We start from the raw sequence: 17,947 nt of genomic DNA, 5'->3' as shown, positions 1-17,947 counted from the left end.
TTTGAAACACACACTAACACATCATACCAGAGAATGTTGGTGCAATACCTGATTTGACTGTAAATGATTACTTCGTCCCAGGACAGATCGGACACAGGTGAAAATATTCTCAGGAATCAGCCGGCATGAAAGGGCTAAGCATGTTGTATCAGCAACTCATGATCGATGCTGTTGATCACTGAAATGTCTGGTCCAGACACGAGTATTTACAGACCACCGCCATATGACTGAAATATTTAATTCTACGGCGCTAAACAACAAACCAACCAATTGTTACAAAGCACATCAAGATGGCTTTCTTCGAGTGTCCTAGTGGTGGACGACTCCCGGAAAGATCAGACATCCCCGATTGATAATGGATAATATTATGCTAATCTGCTCAGAGAACTGAGTCAGAATATCGAAACTTAATATACAGACGGAGTCACGTCCGTTATAACCCATGCTGCTGTTCGAACCTGTGTCTGTGGATTGACGAACCTCGTATTCAACCTCTTCTCAAACTTGATCAAACAGCTGACATGCAAGCGTTATGGAAATTGTGATCATTTTGAGACGTTTACACTTTCCCTTTGAAACAAACTCTGTTGATAACCAAACAATTTTACGCCTTTATCAGTTGGGGTATACCTTTCTGAAAAACGCACTTTCGTTCTTTACACTCCCCATTTTTAGACCATCGATTGTATGGTTGTTTTTCTCCATCTTGATATATAGTGGTGGTATTACTAAAACACATTTCTTTGGATCATGAACAGGAGAGCTTTGACTTAATTATTGAGTTTATGCAGTGTAAACGATACAGACAATTGTAAACCAAAAGTCACTGTGTTCTGTAATCTGATTGGTTGTAAAACATGATCAAATGGTATTAGATTCCCGGAAACTGGAAGACTATTCACTGCGTATTTACACGTAAACAATTGTTTTGTTGTGTCATCAACAGTGGTGACGTCATTCAAATCATATTGTGACGTAAAGTTAGAATGACGTCACAAATGAGCAACTCCAGACGTTACCATGGGAACCAGCTGAAACGGCCAGCTGATGACACTTTACTGCTGTACCCATACTCGATGTAAACGAGTGCAGACAGTAAAACCCCTTTGGTTTACTTTTTTGTTTACAATGTCGATAAACATCATGTGTTGGCCAATTTCGGGGAGTTATTGAGTATTTGAAGCACGGGAATATTTCATTTGAAACCTCCGGCTGACGCCGTCGGTTCCAAATGCATTCCCGTGCTTCAAATATTCAATAACACCCGGAAATTGGCCAACACATGATGTTTATCTCCTAAATGTATAACATGTAGCATATAGAACTTTTAAAAGTTGGTAAAGAAAGCAAATTAGACAGACCCGCGAAAATTCTGTATGAATAAATGTACACCCAAATTACAAAATACTACAACTCTATTTTTGTGTTTGACTTCCCAGGTACAGGTACTACACCAAATGTACAACAGAATGGGAAAGCAGTTAGTGGTTAAAATATGTTCAATACATCTATATGAATATACATAACGCAAGCACATATAATTACAAATCTACAATATATGTTGTGTCACTCATAGTAATCTTGACATAAACCTGTTTTAATATTGTTACGAGTGTGTATTTCCTGTATATTTTGCTATTAATTGTTATTATTGGGTCACAATGTTTAGTGTTTTGAATAGTAAACATTATGGGTCACATTTCGTTTTAATATCTGGTCAACACTTTTAGCATTCTGGCATTCCGGAATTTACCTGCTCCTAGTTTTCGATGTTTCACTTCCGGGATACTGTTTCGAGACCATTCTACAGTGTTGACGATATTCGTTTGTGCCCGAACTTTCGGGAAATGACTTAGTTTATATATAAATAGACTGGTTGCCGTGTGAAGGGGGACACTCAATCTCACACTGATATTCATTCATATCTGCTGGATTTACACCTCTGCCACGCTTGAAATCCTGTCTACATTATCTGCTGTCGCACGATCGCTGCGTTTATATTTTGCCATAGCTGTTCCCTCTCACATCAAGACTTTGGTGAGTTTGATATAGAGGGCTTCGGGCTTTTCTACATTACCCACAATGCATTCCCGGCGGCCATTTTGGTAGACTTTGTTTACGCAGCTCCATTGTTGTTGATCATTTATCCAGAAATAATGCCGACTACGTGTGCTATTGTTAACTGCCACAATCGGAGTGGGAGAGATAAAAAGAGCTGTTATCGCATTCCTAAGGTTATTTATGGACAGGGGGAAGCAGCAGAAAAGAAGAGCGAACGGGGAAGGAGAGCATGGATTGCTGTAATAAACCGGTCCGATGTGACGTGTTACGATCAACTTCGTGTTTGTTCGGATCATTTCATCGCAGGTAAGGTATATTGTTAACGTTTTGTATTCAGATGTCAATCTAAAATAGTGAAAATATTGAAAAATGTGTCAAATGGATGCGATATTTCGAATCTCTGACAGTACATTTAAATATTTAGCATACGTTAGTAGAGCTGGACCTGGTAGTACATCATTGTGTAATGAATTCAGTGTCCACTTTTGTTTTATCAGAAAAATAGTAACCTATCTTTAATAGTATATTTATTATCTTGTTTCAAAGGAGTAATGTGGAATTAACATAACGTCATATGAAATCATGAGTTAACTTATCTTTTTAGAATTCTTACATGTAGAGAAGTTTACAGACAGATAAACTGTAAGTAATGATATTGTGTAATGGATGATTATATTTTCAGGGAAACCGCATCCATATGATGAATCGCATACAGACTGGGCCCCTTGCAAGCATCTAGGCTATGAAGGGACAAAGACTCCAAGTAAAGCAGTTGTCCGCCATGAAAGACTGCAAAACAGAAAGGAAGCTGCAAAGAAAACAGAAGCTGCTCTAAGTCTGCTGGAACTTAGTGCATACATGGAACATGAATCTGATAGAGATTTAGCTGAACCCATCCCTGAGTCACTTGCAGTTGAAGAGGAACCAAGCATCACAGAGAAGCTGGAGCTAGCCAATCAGGAAATAATTGGATTGAAAGAAGAAAATAAGCAACTGAGAGAACAAAATGAGTGTTTAAAGAATATTGTACACAAAATGAAGGCTAATTCACCAGAGGACTTTGAAGGTGACAATGACAAAGTGAAGTATTATGCTGGATTGCCAAGTTTTGTAACTCTTATGGCACTGAATCATCTCTTGGCCCCTGAATGACTGAGAACAGAAATTCGTCTCTCAGCAAATTTCAGAAGATAATCATAACCCTAATGAGACTTAGATTAAATTTGCCAATCACAGACTTAAGTTATCGCTTTGGTGTATCTAAAGCTACATTATCTAAAGCTTTCTTGGATACGTTGAACTTAATATATGTTGCATTGCAACCTTTAGTGCATTGGCCTGATCGTGGTGAATTAAGGGAAACAATGCCGATGGTGTTTCGTAAATACTTTTGAAGGAGAGTCACCTGCATCATTGATTGTTTTGAGATTTTCACAGACCGACCATCTAACATGACTGCAAGGGCATAGACCTGGTCCAACTACAAGCACCATAACACAGCCAAGTACTTGATTGGAGTTACTCCTCAGGGTAGTGTAAGCTTCATATCAGAGGGCTGGGGAGGACGAGTAAGTGACAAACATCTAACAGCCAATTGCAAGTTCCTAGACAATCTGATGAATGGAGATTTAATACTAGCAGATAGGGGATTTGACATCGAGGAAGTGGTTGCATCGGTAGGGGCCGAAGTGAAATTTCCATCTTTTATGAGAGGAAAGCAGCAGCTGAGTGCGACTGAAGTTGAATCAACAAGAAAAATTGCTAATGTGAGGATTCATGTGGAAAGGGTCATGGGAACTGTACGTCAGAAGTTCATGATTCTTGGAGCTACTAGTCCAATTGATTATCTCATTTCGAAAGCTGGTGACAAGTGTACAATTCTTGACAAAATTGTGTTTGTATGCTGTGCTCTTACCAACATGTGCCCCTCTGTTGTGCCCCTCTGTTGTGCCATTTGACTAACATTAACAGTCAGCAACATCTGTCATTCTTTTGTGCCATTTCACTTTCATTGATTTAACATTCATCTATTAAAGTTTCATTGACTTTCATCAGTGTTACTTCTCATTGGTTTCTGGCATGTTTAGCCATTCTAAGAATTTGAAAAAAAAAACCCAAAGAAAACAACAATAAAAACAACATGTCTGCACAGTATTGGATAACCCACGCTGCACTGAAGAGCCCTGGGAGGGCGAAACATGTTGAATTTTCCAACTGAATCTTGTGATATTTGACCGGAGAATTTTTTTTTTTTGGTCAACACATTTGAGAGAGAGAAATGTGTATCATATTGTCGTTGTTTTCCAACATGACAACATACTTGACATATTTAGTCAAGTTGATGTCTATTTTGGTTGTAACTAGTGAGGACAAATAAATTGCAAAGAAAAATAAATGTTCCCGATTTGAGTGAATAATAACAGTGATGTTGGTGCAGGTGCTATTCTGATTCAGGAGGATGATTCAGGGATTGAACATCCAGTTTGTTATTTTTCAAAGAAATTTGACAAGCACCAAAGAAATTATTATACCATTGAGAAAGAGACATTAGGTCTTTTGTTAGCTTTACAGCATTTTGAAGTGTACCTTGGTACCACCACTTTGCCAATTGAAGTTTTTACTGATCACAATCCCTTGACTTTTCTTCACAAGATGAAGAACAAAAATCAGAGACTCATGAGTTTGGAGTTTGACCTTGCAAGGGTTCAATTTTGTGATCAAACACATTAAAGGCAAAGACAAAGTTTGTGCTGATGCACTTTCCAGGGTATAAATATTTGATGACTTGATGATGCTGTATGTATGTATCTGCATTTTGTCATTGTAATTTTGCAAGAAGTTTTCATATTACTCATATTATTACATGGCATATGTTACTATTGCTATGGTTGTAACAGAAAGCTTCTGCGAAACTTTCTTTTCCTCGAGGGGGAGAGTTTTACTAGTGTGTATTTCCTGTATATTTTGCTATTAATTGTTATTATTGGGTCACAATGTTTAGTGTTTTGAATAGTAAATATTATGGGTCACATTTCGTTTTAATATCTGGTCAACACTTTTAGCATTCTGGCATCCCGGAATTTACCTGCTCCTAGTTTTCGATGTTTCACTTCCGGGATACTGTTTCGAGACCATTCTACAGTGTTGACGATATTCGTTTGTGCCCGAACTTTCGGGAAATGACTTAGTTTATATATAAATAGGCTGGTTGCCGTGTGAAGGGGGACACTCAATTTCACACTGATATTCATTCATATCTGCTGGATTTACACCTCTGCCACGCTTGAAATCCTGTCTACATTATCTGCTGTCGCACCAATCGCTGTGTTTACATTTTGCCATAGCTGTTCCCTCTCACATCAATACTTTGGTGAGTTTGATATATTGTATATTTGTGGCCCACTGACTTAAATTTTGTCTCTCTTGAATTGTACCCGAAGTCTGCATTGTTATATTGACTTGTGACTCTTGTATAACTTGCTCTCGTCGTATAACACTATAGAATTTGAACGTTTACAACTTGTCTTTGTTCTGTTTTGCTGGTTTACAAGGGGATTTCATAAATAGTTTGTCACGGTAAATTCTTAACCGTAACAATATGATAGACAAATGAATCTTCAAAATCAGTTACAATATGTTCAATGCATTTGTATGAATATACACAGTGCAAACGTTTAGCACTTAAACATAAATGAATACAGGCAAATATAGAACATCAACATTTAGCATTTACAGCTTTTAAAAGTACGTGAAGAGTTAGTGAGTGAATTTAGTTTTACACCGCTTTGAGCAATATTCCAACGATATCACGGTGGGGCACACCAGAAAATGGGCTTGACACACTGTACCCATGCGGTGAATCGAACCCGGGTCTTCGGTGTGACGAACGAACGCCTTAACCCCTAGGTTACCCCACCGCCCCAGTACGTAAATAAATAAAATTATACTGATTCGTGAGAATTCTATATGGATAAGTGTTTATCTGAATAACAAGTATTACACGTATGTTTTTAGCTTAACTTTCCAGATACAGATACTTCACCAAACGTGCAAAAGAATACTATGTTCAATACATAAATATATATACAGCTGAAGCATTTAGGTACAATTACATGTCTACAAAATATGTTACATGTTGGCGGTAGACCCGTGGTTATCTTGACATCTTGATTTTATGTGGTAGACATATGGATATTTGAAAGCAGTTAGAATATGTTCAATGCATTGATATGAATATACACTGTGCAAACATTTAGATCTTAAACATCAACCGTTAATTAACGTGACAGACAAATGAACATTCAAAATTACTTGTTCTCATTTTCTGTTATGCGCCCTCTTGTGGCTGCATTGTTTTGCAGTAAATTAAAAAAAAACGTTCGAACCTGACAAAGTCGGTCGCGAAATTTGAGAAAACTTTCTTTTTTTCTGTTTGTCGGCTGCTGCTTGTAGAAACCATTTCAAACCAATGTCAGTTGTAGCTTTGATACAAAACATTCTCAGTTGAAAATAATTTTGCCTGTTACAGTAACTGACAGTAAAATGTATTGAGAATCTATAACAAAATGTAGAAATTTCAGTATGCCACGGTGGTGGGGAGGTAAATTAAATGTATACACTTGAATATGGACTTAACTCATGCCCGGGACATAGACAGCAGAGTCTAAATTGTACAATTTGCGCCGAAGTCACGTCAAACAACAACAGCAATAAAACAATAGTCACTATACGAGATTGTCCCTGAAAAAGATTTTCATCTTGTAAGCACCAGACTTAATGTTGCTTCTCCAAGGTAATAAATATCCGGGACCTGCTAAACTAAAACCAAAAATAGGCTTTAAGACTTGGACCCAGGGTCGGGTTAAGCCAAAGACACTCACTTTACTGACATGTGAGTGTCTTACACGTTGAGCGTCTAACAGCACGACGGATTTGCTGTGAAGGGAACAAGATTTAAAAGCAATGCAGATGTGCCACAAGTGAAATTTTAGCATGAACATATTTAAAGTGGCAAAGTATATTTATATAATTGTTAGTTTGTACACAGTTTAAAAGTATACTCTCAGATACATTGCTGCAACTGCCGTTGTGTTTTCGCCAGTTTCAACATCTTGGAGACACTTTCAGTATGATATCCATGTCTGTTCGAAGAAAGAATGGACTCTGAGCAAACGTCAATACTTCCTGTGAACAAACCAAGACATATGCAGTTGTAAGATGAATGGGAAACGTGTGACCTTGTCTATAGCCTAACAAGAACGCAATGATCAATGAACAATTTTCAGAAATAAACCATTGCAAAGGTGTTTTGTGAATTTCGTACAGAAATAAAGAACAGTGGACACAGGAATAGGAATAGGATTATTTGAACTGATACACAGTAATATTTCCAGATTATTAAGTTAATTTTCCATTTCTTTGGTACGTTTAGTGTCTGGTTTGTTTATACTCAGATGGATGTTCTGTATCTTTATTTAAAGATATTTTGAGCGTTCGAACTGCTTTCAGGAAGCTGATCAAATGTATGGTTGATGATCATATATTGAAAGAATCCTACCGGTGTGTCGGGCAGACGATCAAACTTCACGGCCCTCAGAACATTCACCAAGGCAACTTTAAGTTCAACCAGAGCTAGCCGCATGCCAATGCAGGCCCTGGGGCCAAATCCGAAACCTTGGAATGCAATAGTTTTGTCTTGATCTTCAAACCTGAAACATAGTTTCCTGCAATTAGTCCTTTGTAATATCTGAGTCTATCGTGTTCAGGGCAACGCTGAGATCACAATAACGCCAGTGTGATACAGTTAACAAAACGTCAAAACTTCTTTTACCTGAAAATCGGGGATGTTTACTTGTTTCTTGTTATTGATACAAATACGACTCTATGTTTCTCACGATTGTCGAATAATACTCAATACTCGAATAGAGATGAGCAACCATTGTTATCCTTCTGACATACTCAGTTCTCGGAAACGAATTGCAGCACGTTATACATTACCCGAAAGAGAAATTAATTTTTAGCAGAGGCCGATCATCTGATGTTCTGGGACTAGGTTATATCTTTAACAATACTTTCGGGAACTGATTGAACCTTTCGGGTTTGAAGGAATCGGGATCCTTGTACAGCTGAGGATTTCTGTGTATAGCCATTACAGGAATGAAGATACTTTGACCCTTGGTGAAAGTTAGGCCCTTGATTTGAGTGGACTCAGAAACAATACGGTTAAGTCTGAAATGAAGAACATGTTTGCATAAGCTTAGGGAAGACAAGATGTTGGTAAATGTGATTTGGTTGTTATGCATCGAAGCTAACCATGTTAAACTGTACCCCGTTATTTGGCAAATACATTTTGAAAGCATTATCAGACACTAAGCTTCAACATTAGTTAATATTTAACGTCACACTGGCAATATATCAGCCATCTCAAGATATTTCATTCGTTAGCTACTGTTCATGCCACGTCAGTGAGTGACTGAGCTGGGGTTTGTATTTAGATGGTGGAACATACATATAACCAACACTGCTTTGTTTACAATGCCTATGAGTTAACTGTATGTAAATTCTGACAGCAGGGTGATACACTAATGTTTGGTTATTGTGAAACGCCTCAATGAACAAACGTCCAGCTACATATGACTGTGAGCTGTAATATTCGATCCAGAACACAGATCTGTTCTGGATCGAATATTACATAGATCTGTTCAATGTTCTATGTCACACAATCAAAAATGTCCTCAAGCCTGGTCAAACATTGCCATCTCTGATCACCAGCATAGGTTACTGGGAACCACTCTAACCTGGAATGCCAGCTTGTAACAAGATAAACTTACATTGCGTTTATATCACTACTGTAAAACATTCTTTCACTTACACTAAACCCGGCGGGTAGAGTCTCAGTGTTTCTGTGATTACGCTGTCGAGATACTTCAGTTTCCCAATGTTCTCATAGTTTGGTTCCTCCTGGAGGCCGACAAACCCAGGCGGTTAATTAATTTCACTGGAGTGAGTTTTTTGAGTGAGTGAGTGAGTGAGTGAGTTTAGTGTTACGCCGCACTCAGCAATATTACAGCTATATGGAGGTGGTCTGTAAATAATCGAATCTGGACCAGAGAATCCAGTGATAGCAACATGAGCATCGATCTGCGCATTTGGGAACTGATGACATGTGTGAACCAAGTCAGCGAGTCTGACCACCCGATCCCGTTAGTCGCCTCTTTCAACAAGCATAGTCGCCTTTTATGGCAAGCATGGGTTTCTGAAAGCCTATTCTACCCTGGGACCATCACGGTCCACAGTTTATGGAAGAGCAGTTCCAGTGTTTGAGAATAACACCGAACGAGCCATTTCTGAACTACTCTGTCACACTGCTGTAGGGTAATATTACAGTTTAGAAGCACAATATAAATATCTGTACTAACTATGCGATATTTGATAATGTTGTGGAATGAAACAGTTTATCAATATCCCAACTCTGGACAAAGACTACGAACATCATAGACGAAACTGAAAACAACAGATAAAACATGACAGTTCACGTTTCGCATTGAGGCAACTTGAATACTACAGTATTCTTTCGAATACTGACATTTCCCAATATTTCTTTGATTTCTCTGAAGGCCTTCTCCTGTACATCCGGATTCATGGCCAGGTTGTAAGATAGGAAGGAAAGGGTAGTCCCGGTAGTTTCGTAACCAGCAACGAAGAACGTTATGCACTGAGCAACCACTTCGTCCTTCGATAGATCTGTAAGTTGAAACTTGTGTTATTCGTACTACATATAAAGTGCGGGTTCTAACGACGATCTGTCACATCACTTTCCTTGATATGTCACTCTAGACACACTTGACTGTAAATTTACAATTTTAGTGTTTCTATTTTTCTGAAATACATATACTAAACTCAGTTGAGAAATTGTCGGGTGACAAATGTTACACCAGAAGCAATGGTACATTGTTGTGAAAATACATAAGTGTCATACTGCTACCGCCAAGTCACGGACGATGATGGTGATGAATGTAGAAAGTTTAAAAATGAACGTTGAACAAATTTCGAAAAGGTAAAGATGAATCGTCATTGGGACAATATAATCTATCGAGAAATGAATACAATACTTTTTGTAAGCAAAAGACGTACTGGATATTATAAAGAGCAATAGACTAAAATAGAAAATACCATTAATGACGCCAGGAGACTTTGGTACAAACTGAAATATTTCAACAGAAAGTGAGTCTCCAAACACATGGGTGGATTCGACGCTTCAGAACATTGTTTTATGGTGAAAATGTAGATATTGAAAGAAATACTGATAGCAATGACCATGATATTTTGTTAAATGTTGACCCAAACAATCAGCTTACAAAAGAAATTTTTCACTCTCCAATATCCAAAGAAAAGGTCCTAGATAGCATAAACAAACTTAAAATCAACAAATGAACAGGAATAAATTACATAATTCCAATTTTCAAACAGTCTGCTGATCATCTACTACGTTTTCTTGAGTTAGGTTTTCGTCTGATATTACAAAGAGGAACATTTTCTGCTTGCTGGTCTGTTTGGATTATAGTTCCTCTACACAAACAATGTAATTTGAACAATGTTGATAACTACAGGGGAATCACACTGTTACGCATATTAATTAAAGTTTTCACCTCAATTTTCAACCAAAGATGAATTTGGGGGAAGAGACAATAAATACTTTACGTCAATGTCAGGGTGGATTTAGACGAGGATATAGAACAATTGATAACATGTTTATATTACAAAGTGTAATACTCAGATATTTCCTCTAAGCATTTGATTCCGTGCAAACATATAAGTTATGGCGGCTGTGTAACCCAAACGGACTTAGCCTCAAAAGGATCAGTTTGTTAAGTAACATGTTTGAGAGTGTTAAAGGAGTGTTAAAGGTTGTGTCAGGAATAACAGTGTACTCTCTGAAACGGCTGATATACGTATGGCAGTAACACAAGTTTGTGTATACAGTCTTTGTTTTTTCTTTTTTTTCTTCTTTGCTTTCCTTGTCTACAATGAACTAGGAGATAAGATTGATAATAATTGTTCACATGGTATCCAGCTGAATTCCGATATGTTTCCCCTTTACCTTTATTATTTGATATGATATTGTTTCATCACAAATACTGTCATTGGTCTACAGAAGCAAATTAACGAACTAGAATACTACTATTAAGACATTGCCAACTATAAATGTGGATAAAACGAAAGAAGTTTTGAAAAAGAGGTTGGAAATTATCAAAAAGGGTAAAATAATTTTATAAAGGCAGTAATGTAGAGACCACCTCTTCGTATAAATTCTGTGGTGTATATTTTATTTATCATCTATCATGGTTGGTACATGCAAAATAATGCATCTGTTCTGGGACGAAAGGTATTGATAGGAACAATGAAAACTATATGAATAAGCGTGGACTTATGTTTAACATCCTTTTTTAAAAAGTTTGATGTTAATATGAAACCGATTCTACTGTATGGTGCGGAAATTGGAGATTTAAATGCTTTGAATACATAGACAAAAATTCATTTATTTGTCTGGAAGACAGTTCTTGGGGTAAAGATGCGCACATCACATGTATCGGTATATGGGATTTATGACAGATACCCGCTCATCATATGATGACAAATCAGGGTGATTACATATTGGATAAGGTTATTAAGAACGCTATCCTAGTGTCTACCCAAACCAAGGCTATAATATTACCTTACGTTATCACAAAGAAGGTAAAAAGAATTGGATAACAGATGTTAAACACCTATTTTTTCAAATGTATTTACAATGTCATTGTATCTAAATATATTCAAGCAAAGATTAAGTCCTCACCAATACTTTCGGTAGTTCGATTCGACAATAATCTCGCGTCTAATATAAGAAACATAGACGCTTTTATACACAAGGGTCTGTTCAAAAATGCCTTCTTACGCCTGACTGAATGTTTGACCGTTTGGCCATCAGCGTTGCTGTCGTCTTTTTCCTCTTCAGTCGAAGCATCCATCAACATTTGCAGGAAGTCTGTTCCCTAGTACACAAATTGAAAACTTAATGTTCGTTACTACCGTCGCACGAAACAACACAGCATATGCAATATCACACAATGTATGTCTAGTTGATAGGTAAGATATCTGATATGTTCCCATAACTGACAATTATGCAACTCACCTCCTAATAACAAAGAGATGTATGTCTCTAATACGGGTTCACGTGCATGTTCATGTGAGCATCTCTCTGATAACAGTGATAGTTTTACTCAAACCTCTTGGTTGTGTGTTTTATCAATTCGCCGCTGTTTCATCATTTCAGCCGTGATCGTCTCAAAGAAAGCAACGGATGCTGGTGGAAAGATTCCAAAGCCGAGCTTATTGAAGACTGGTTCAAGTGCTGGAACAGCAGCTTCAAACAGAAATAAGATGTATTTCAGCCTTTAAGTAACAATGCGGGAACTGGGACGGTTTGGTGGGTAAGGTGTGGTTTTAAAATCCGACGCCTGGGTTTAACGTCCAACAAGCTTGTAAAAAGTCTAACCGAATTCTACAGTCCCCACCGTGATATTGCTGGATTAAGGCTAAAATCGGAAAAATATTAAGCAATACTCACTGATTCAGTCTCTTAACAAAACCAATACATGCAACTACTGATACTGTACAGCAACTGGTATTTAAACTGATGCTATTGAGTCAGTTTCCTTGTCACTTACCTGACAATACCGAGAGAGCCAATGCAAGTTTTGTTGGTCGGAATATTTTCTTAGCATGGACGACAAAGGGGTGGTTGAAATCTGTTTGCGAATCAACTTTTATCCCAAAAGCAGTACGACAAATCACATCCATCGAGAAAGCTCCAAAGCGTCTAAGAGAGAACATGTCGAACCTTCATTAGTATAATACTACAGCTTTAACTGTAAGCTAGTGTTTTCTCAAATCTGTTTTATCATTCCAGATTTCGATCTGGGAGGTATGAGTTCTGATTTGAGACGAAAGGAGTGTGACAGGTATTTTTTAAATTCTTTTTTTAGTTTTATCTCTGTCAATTGATATCATGCATGATGCATTCAGGGATTGAAGAATTGAACTATTCACTAAGACACTGCAAATATTGCAGAGAATATTTGGTCGAACAAGGAATAATCATTTGAGTTGTGTGATTTACAGTATTCACATATATTATTAAGAATAACTGTGTCCTTATACTGATAATAGAATTTGAAAATAGGTGGTACATTACGTAGTATAAATATACGGTACACAATCTGGGAGGCAACTCTTGTGAGAATGAACCTTACATCAAAAGTTATCTCCCCTGGTGACGGCTTCCCTTGCTGACATGGTAGATTTAGCAGCAGAAAAGTAAAGAAAGCTGGTTCTAAATGATTTTGAAAGTCGTGTGACTAAGGCTGGTTGACACGACATTCCCCTGTCTAAAGAACTTGAAAGAACATTCAGTCAGGAGTTTGAATTAAACACAGGGCAGTGGCAGGGAGACTAATGAATTTCAGAACCACAGATCGCCGGCGACTTGGTCACATTGTGAGTAGGGGTAATTGAAAACATTTAGAATATCACAAATGAGATGATCAATGATAGAGATAGACCTCAGATATGTAATGAGACACTTTGACAAGAATTATAAAGATTTAAGTGGTTGGAAAAGCGTGGCATTCCCTCACCATTGATGAAAGATGCACAACAAAAACTGTAGGGCTCACAAAAATCAAGATTGGGATTATGTTTTCTTTTCTGATGATAGTTCTGTCTGACATTTTCCAAACTGTGTGAGAATGTGGACAAAAGATGACGTGAAACCTATCCACCGAATCCCTAAACATACACAGAAATTTGACATGTGGATTGGGATATCATCACGTGGATGAAGGCGGTTGTGTATTTCCAATGCACATTTGACGAAGGAACGATATTTTGACATCTTAACTGGTTGAAAAAGCGTGAGTAATGAAGGACAGAATAAACCAAACAAGGACTCAGATGTATATATTGAGGATATAAAAAGGAGGGTTCAAATACTGGGATAAACTGTCGCACGATTCCGCACAAACTTTACTTGGTTGTGTGCCTAGACGCATTCAGTTGTGTATTGCATGACCAGGAGGTCTTACAAAGTACGGAAAAGACACTTAGACTGTAGTTTCTATCGTGTATATGCATGTTTTAGACATTTGCCGAAAAAGACCCGATAATTTTATTGAATATTATACTTATGCATATTAAAACGTAACGAAACAACAAATACCCACTGGCTACGATCAATGTACTCACTCCTTTACATTGACCCCAGTGTTATTCCCCATGACTTTGGAGAAATTTGTTGTAAGAGTCCTTGCACAATCGTTGATGGCCCGACACATCTAAATATTAAAACAATAAACTAAAAACAACAATACACAAATTGTGACACTATGTGAAGATTTCACAAACCACAGCCTTGGCCAAGTGGACAGCGCATTTGGAGGGAAACAAGTACTGGTCAGCTCGAATCGCTAGTATGATGCAGGGTATTACCCTTGTTTTCTCAATGGCCTTGCGTACGTCGACATCTGTACAAGAGGTCACAAACAGACACGCACGCGTATGTGCTTCTGAAGTTCACATGACCGATAGTTTTGATCACATTCGGTGAGGTAAATTCTCAGTTCAGCTCTCCTTTCAGATGAAATAAAGTATAAAAAAGAAAAATAAACTTCTTACCTATGTTGATTTTACTCAAAGCGCATTCATTTCAACAGCATATAGACGAATATAGAGTCACTTACCCGCCTCAGTTTGACAGCAGTAAATGTAGGAGTAATGGTATTTCTCACTCTCTTCCAAGCAGCATCTTCCAAGAAACCCAATGCTAAATTCACGGGGTATGGCACTGAAACTATCTGAAAACAGAATATAGTTCCATTTAAAATGTATTTTAACACTTGTTACATAATCTTTACACACACACACACACACACACACACACACACACACACACACACACACACACACACTTACCCCTTAGCGGTTGTAATGATCATCATTCAACACGTGACATCTCTTACTCAGAGTAACAACAGGTGCTAATATATGCTGATGTGTTTGTGTTTAATTTAAACAGGATGACATTATCACTAATCCGCCATTATTGCTTTCAGGGGTCTTAAAAGGCATTGCTTACCCTCCGGTTTCTGAAGCTGTCAAAACTCTTGACCATAATCTCTTTCAGAATAACCAGATCGGTGATAACATAGGCGGGTGTCCTTCCAACGAAGATTCTGCACAGAAACGTTATAGACGGTTAAATATTTCAACACACTTTCACACATGTCGTAAACCTGAGCTCAGAGAAATAAATGTGATGTAAAATGTGTTTTTAAATTCCAATAGACATTATTTATCCATATGGTGTTTTAAGTCCCTATCTCATCGACCACGTTCTGAATGCTTTCTCTTCGAGTGCCTATAATCTGGTCTGTGTGTGACGGTGAATATACATACAGGCATACATACCCAAAAACACTTCCATATCGCTTACTCCAGGGGTGCAGATCATGTCCGAGATTCTGCATAAAATGAAGTAAATAAAGTATAAAGTTTGCAGTGATGCTATATTATGTTTGTCCTATGTTCAAATATTTGCCACTTTCCTTATCTGCCAAAACAAGTCTAGCAGGAGAGAATATTGTCAAAGGAAAATCATCACAAATAGGGCGAAAGATAACACTTCGTAATGGAACAATTTCTGTTGTTGAACAGACTAGTCGTATCAGAATTCACGATTGTACTCGCAAAAGTCACAGCTGTTTGTTGTGTTGCCTGAAACTCAGAAACGCATCAGGTTGCTAGACGGATAAAAGAGTTGGACACAAATATCATTATCAGTTACAGATGGGCAGCCTGGTATCCTGTTCAAAAAGGAAGAGTCACATGAATGACATTATGCTGATACTTCACTTTAACTTCAATAATAATTAGCCCCCACATCCACTGTAATGCCACATCTCTTCAGTGATCTCCGGTAAATGGGTCCCCTCTGTCTGCCCGTTAGCTGTTCGAAGGATATTCCAAATTTTGTAGCATCAACGAATCTTCTTTATTACAGAATTTTAGTTAAACAGATAACATAGGTAACCGAGAGTGTGAAATATCTAAGATTACTGAAAAACTTTGTACTATTCCGTGTATTTCAGTATCATGAAATTTAAACATACCCTCCAAGGCCCCTCAAAAACATTTTCGGAAACTTTGCTAATGTTTCATGAAATGCTTCGAACATGATCCACTAACTTATGACAAATATACACTGAATGTATATGTAAATAAAGTCTCATGCGCAACTGCACGCTGATTAAATTGTCAATACTGACACAAGGCCTCAGAACCCGTGAAGGTCCCGGGGTAGAATAGACCTTCAGCAACCCATGCTTGCCATAAAAGCTGACTATGCTTGTCGTAAGAGGCGACTAACGGGATCGGGTGGTTAGACTAGCTGACTTGGTTGACACATGTCATCGGTTCCCCATTGCGCAGATCGATGCTCATGTTGTTGATCACTGGATTGTCTGGTCCAGACTCGATTATTTACAGACCGTCGCCATATAGCTGGAATATTGCTAAGTGCGACGTAAAACTAAACTCACTCACTCACTCACTCAATCAATCACAAGGACTCAACACTAGGAGAAGAGGACAACAAAATTTCACAAAACCTACCATGCTAGCGTTTCCTATAAAACAAGTTGATTCTGGTCCCGGGATGCCCTTCTTTTTGAAGTACCTGTAGTTCCATGTTCCATATCTGTAAAAAAGAAACAACAAGACTTTCTTCTTGACCCATGCGACATTCCTTCGTTGTGTTTTACTTGATTGAACAGGGTGCATGTTGAACAGTATACAGATATGTTCCGTCGGTGCTAACGGTTATCCAGAAAGTTGCCTACTCACATGTAGATCAGAACTGTGGCCACCAAGCACAGTACGAGATACAGCGGCACGTCCACAAGCCCCAAGATCTCCATGTCGATATGACGACTAAACGAGTTAAACAGCTCTTATAACACCCAAAAAAGGTCCTGTTGGTTGTGAAATGGGGACGCGTCAGCTTGAACGTGTTGTGTCATTGTATTTGGTTGTCGGGAAAGGGGTGACCATCACTGTGAAAGGTGTCTGCATACGCCGCGTCTGCATACACTTGTCTGGTCTAGTTACATGATAGTAGTAAATGAGAAAGAACGTGTGTTCGTGATCCTTTATTGTGGGGATCTGAGGATCTCACAAGACTAGTGTTTACAGATTTATAAATGCAGTGATATGTAAATATATTGGGCATGATAAGAAATCTCGCCATCTTCACAAACCTCTCACGGTGTCTCACCACATAAGGCAACATGGCGAGACTACGATTAATCAGAGTAAATGAACTTTTCAAAATTAGAAAGAACCAGTGCAAAGACACGCACCACTGGGTACAATTGTCTATTGCAGGATGCCTTGTAACCACTAAAGTGCTTCGTTTTTCATTAACGAATTTTATTACGATGTTATGCAAAATGGCAAACAAGGTGTGCAATTGTTTCCAGATATGATAGAACTGTTTACGTTTCTATTTGAAGACGATGTTATCGTGATATCCGAAACTATTACCGGTTTGTAAAATCAACTAAATGTTCTTGAAATGTATTCTGCAAACTGGAAGCTATCTGTTAATTTAGACAAAACTAACACAGTCATATTTATAATCTTTCCGCTTACGATGAATTTAAAATGCTGTGTACCTGACTTGGTTCGACGTGCAAAGAAAGCTACTGTTTCAGTTTTATCTATCTCCCAGGAATGTGGAATGTTTACTCCGAATATATTTTATGCCCAGGTACAACCCATTTTATTATTTAGA

General features: G+C 38.0%; 2 protein-coding genes across 2 annotated transcripts; one reads left to right on the top strand and one right to left on the bottom strand.

Annotated features, from left to right (window-relative positions):
• Window positions 1-1,801: 1,801 nt before the first annotated feature.
• On the top strand, window positions 1,802-4,197 carry LOC137288237 (uncharacterized). The gene is made up of 2 exons (XM_067820691.1): window positions 1,802-2,367; window positions 2,744-4,197. The coding sequence occupies exons 1-2, from the start codon at window positions 2,157-2,159 to the stop codon at window positions 3,211-3,213; spliced, it is 681 nt and encodes a 226-aa protein (XP_067676792.1). The 5' UTR covers window positions 1,802-2,156; the 3' UTR covers window positions 3,214-4,197.
• Window positions 4,198-7,164: 2,967 nt separating this feature from the next.
• On the bottom strand, window positions 7,165-17,072 carry LOC137287272 (cytochrome P450 3A24-like). The gene is made up of 14 exons (XM_067819506.1): window positions 16,999-17,072; window positions 16,759-16,852; window positions 15,565-15,617; window positions 15,233-15,329; window positions 14,838-14,951; window positions 14,344-14,432; window positions 12,768-12,919; window positions 12,327-12,463; window positions 11,996-12,092; window positions 9,647-9,804; window positions 8,933-9,021; window positions 8,152-8,289; window positions 7,619-7,769; window positions 7,165-7,245 (listed from the first exon to the last, which is right to left on the bottom strand). The coding sequence occupies exons 1-14, from the start codon at window positions 17,070-17,072 to the stop codon at window positions 7,165-7,167; spliced, it is 1,524 nt and encodes a 507-aa protein (XP_067675607.1).
• Between the last annotated feature and the right edge of the window lie 875 nt (window positions 17,073-17,947).

The sequence above is a fragment of the Haliotis asinina genome, chromosome 6 (genome assembly GCF_037392515.1).
Source record: "Haliotis asinina isolate JCU_RB_2024 chromosome 6, JCU_Hal_asi_v2, whole genome shotgun sequence".
NCBI classification, from domain to species: domain Eukaryota; kingdom Metazoa; phylum Mollusca; class Gastropoda; order Lepetellida; family Haliotidae; genus Haliotis; species Haliotis asinina.
The sequence above is the reverse complement of the archived record's forward strand: the minus strand, read 5'-3'. Positions and strand labels throughout refer to the sequence as shown.

Coding starts and splice junctions, on each gene's coding strand:
- LOC137288237 (XM_067820691.1), top strand. CDS start 2,157: ATGCCGACTACGTGTGCTATTGTTAACTGCCACAATCGGAGTGGGAGA. Junction 2,368..2,743: donor TTCGGATCATTTCATCGCAG/GTAAGGTATATT, acceptor TTATATTTTCAG/GGAAACCGCATCCATATGAT.
- LOC137287272 (XM_067819506.1), bottom strand. CDS start 17,072: ATGGAGATCTTGGGGCTTGTGGACGTGCCGCTGTATCTCGTACTGTGC. Junction 15,330..15,564: donor CGATATGGAAGTGTTTTTGG/GTATGTATGCCT, acceptor GTTTCTGTGCAG/AATCTTCGTTGGAAGGACAC. Junction 9,805..11,995: donor GGTCAAACATTCAGTCAGGC/GTAAGAAGGCAT, acceptor TTCAACTTACAG/ATCTATCGAAGGACGAAGTG.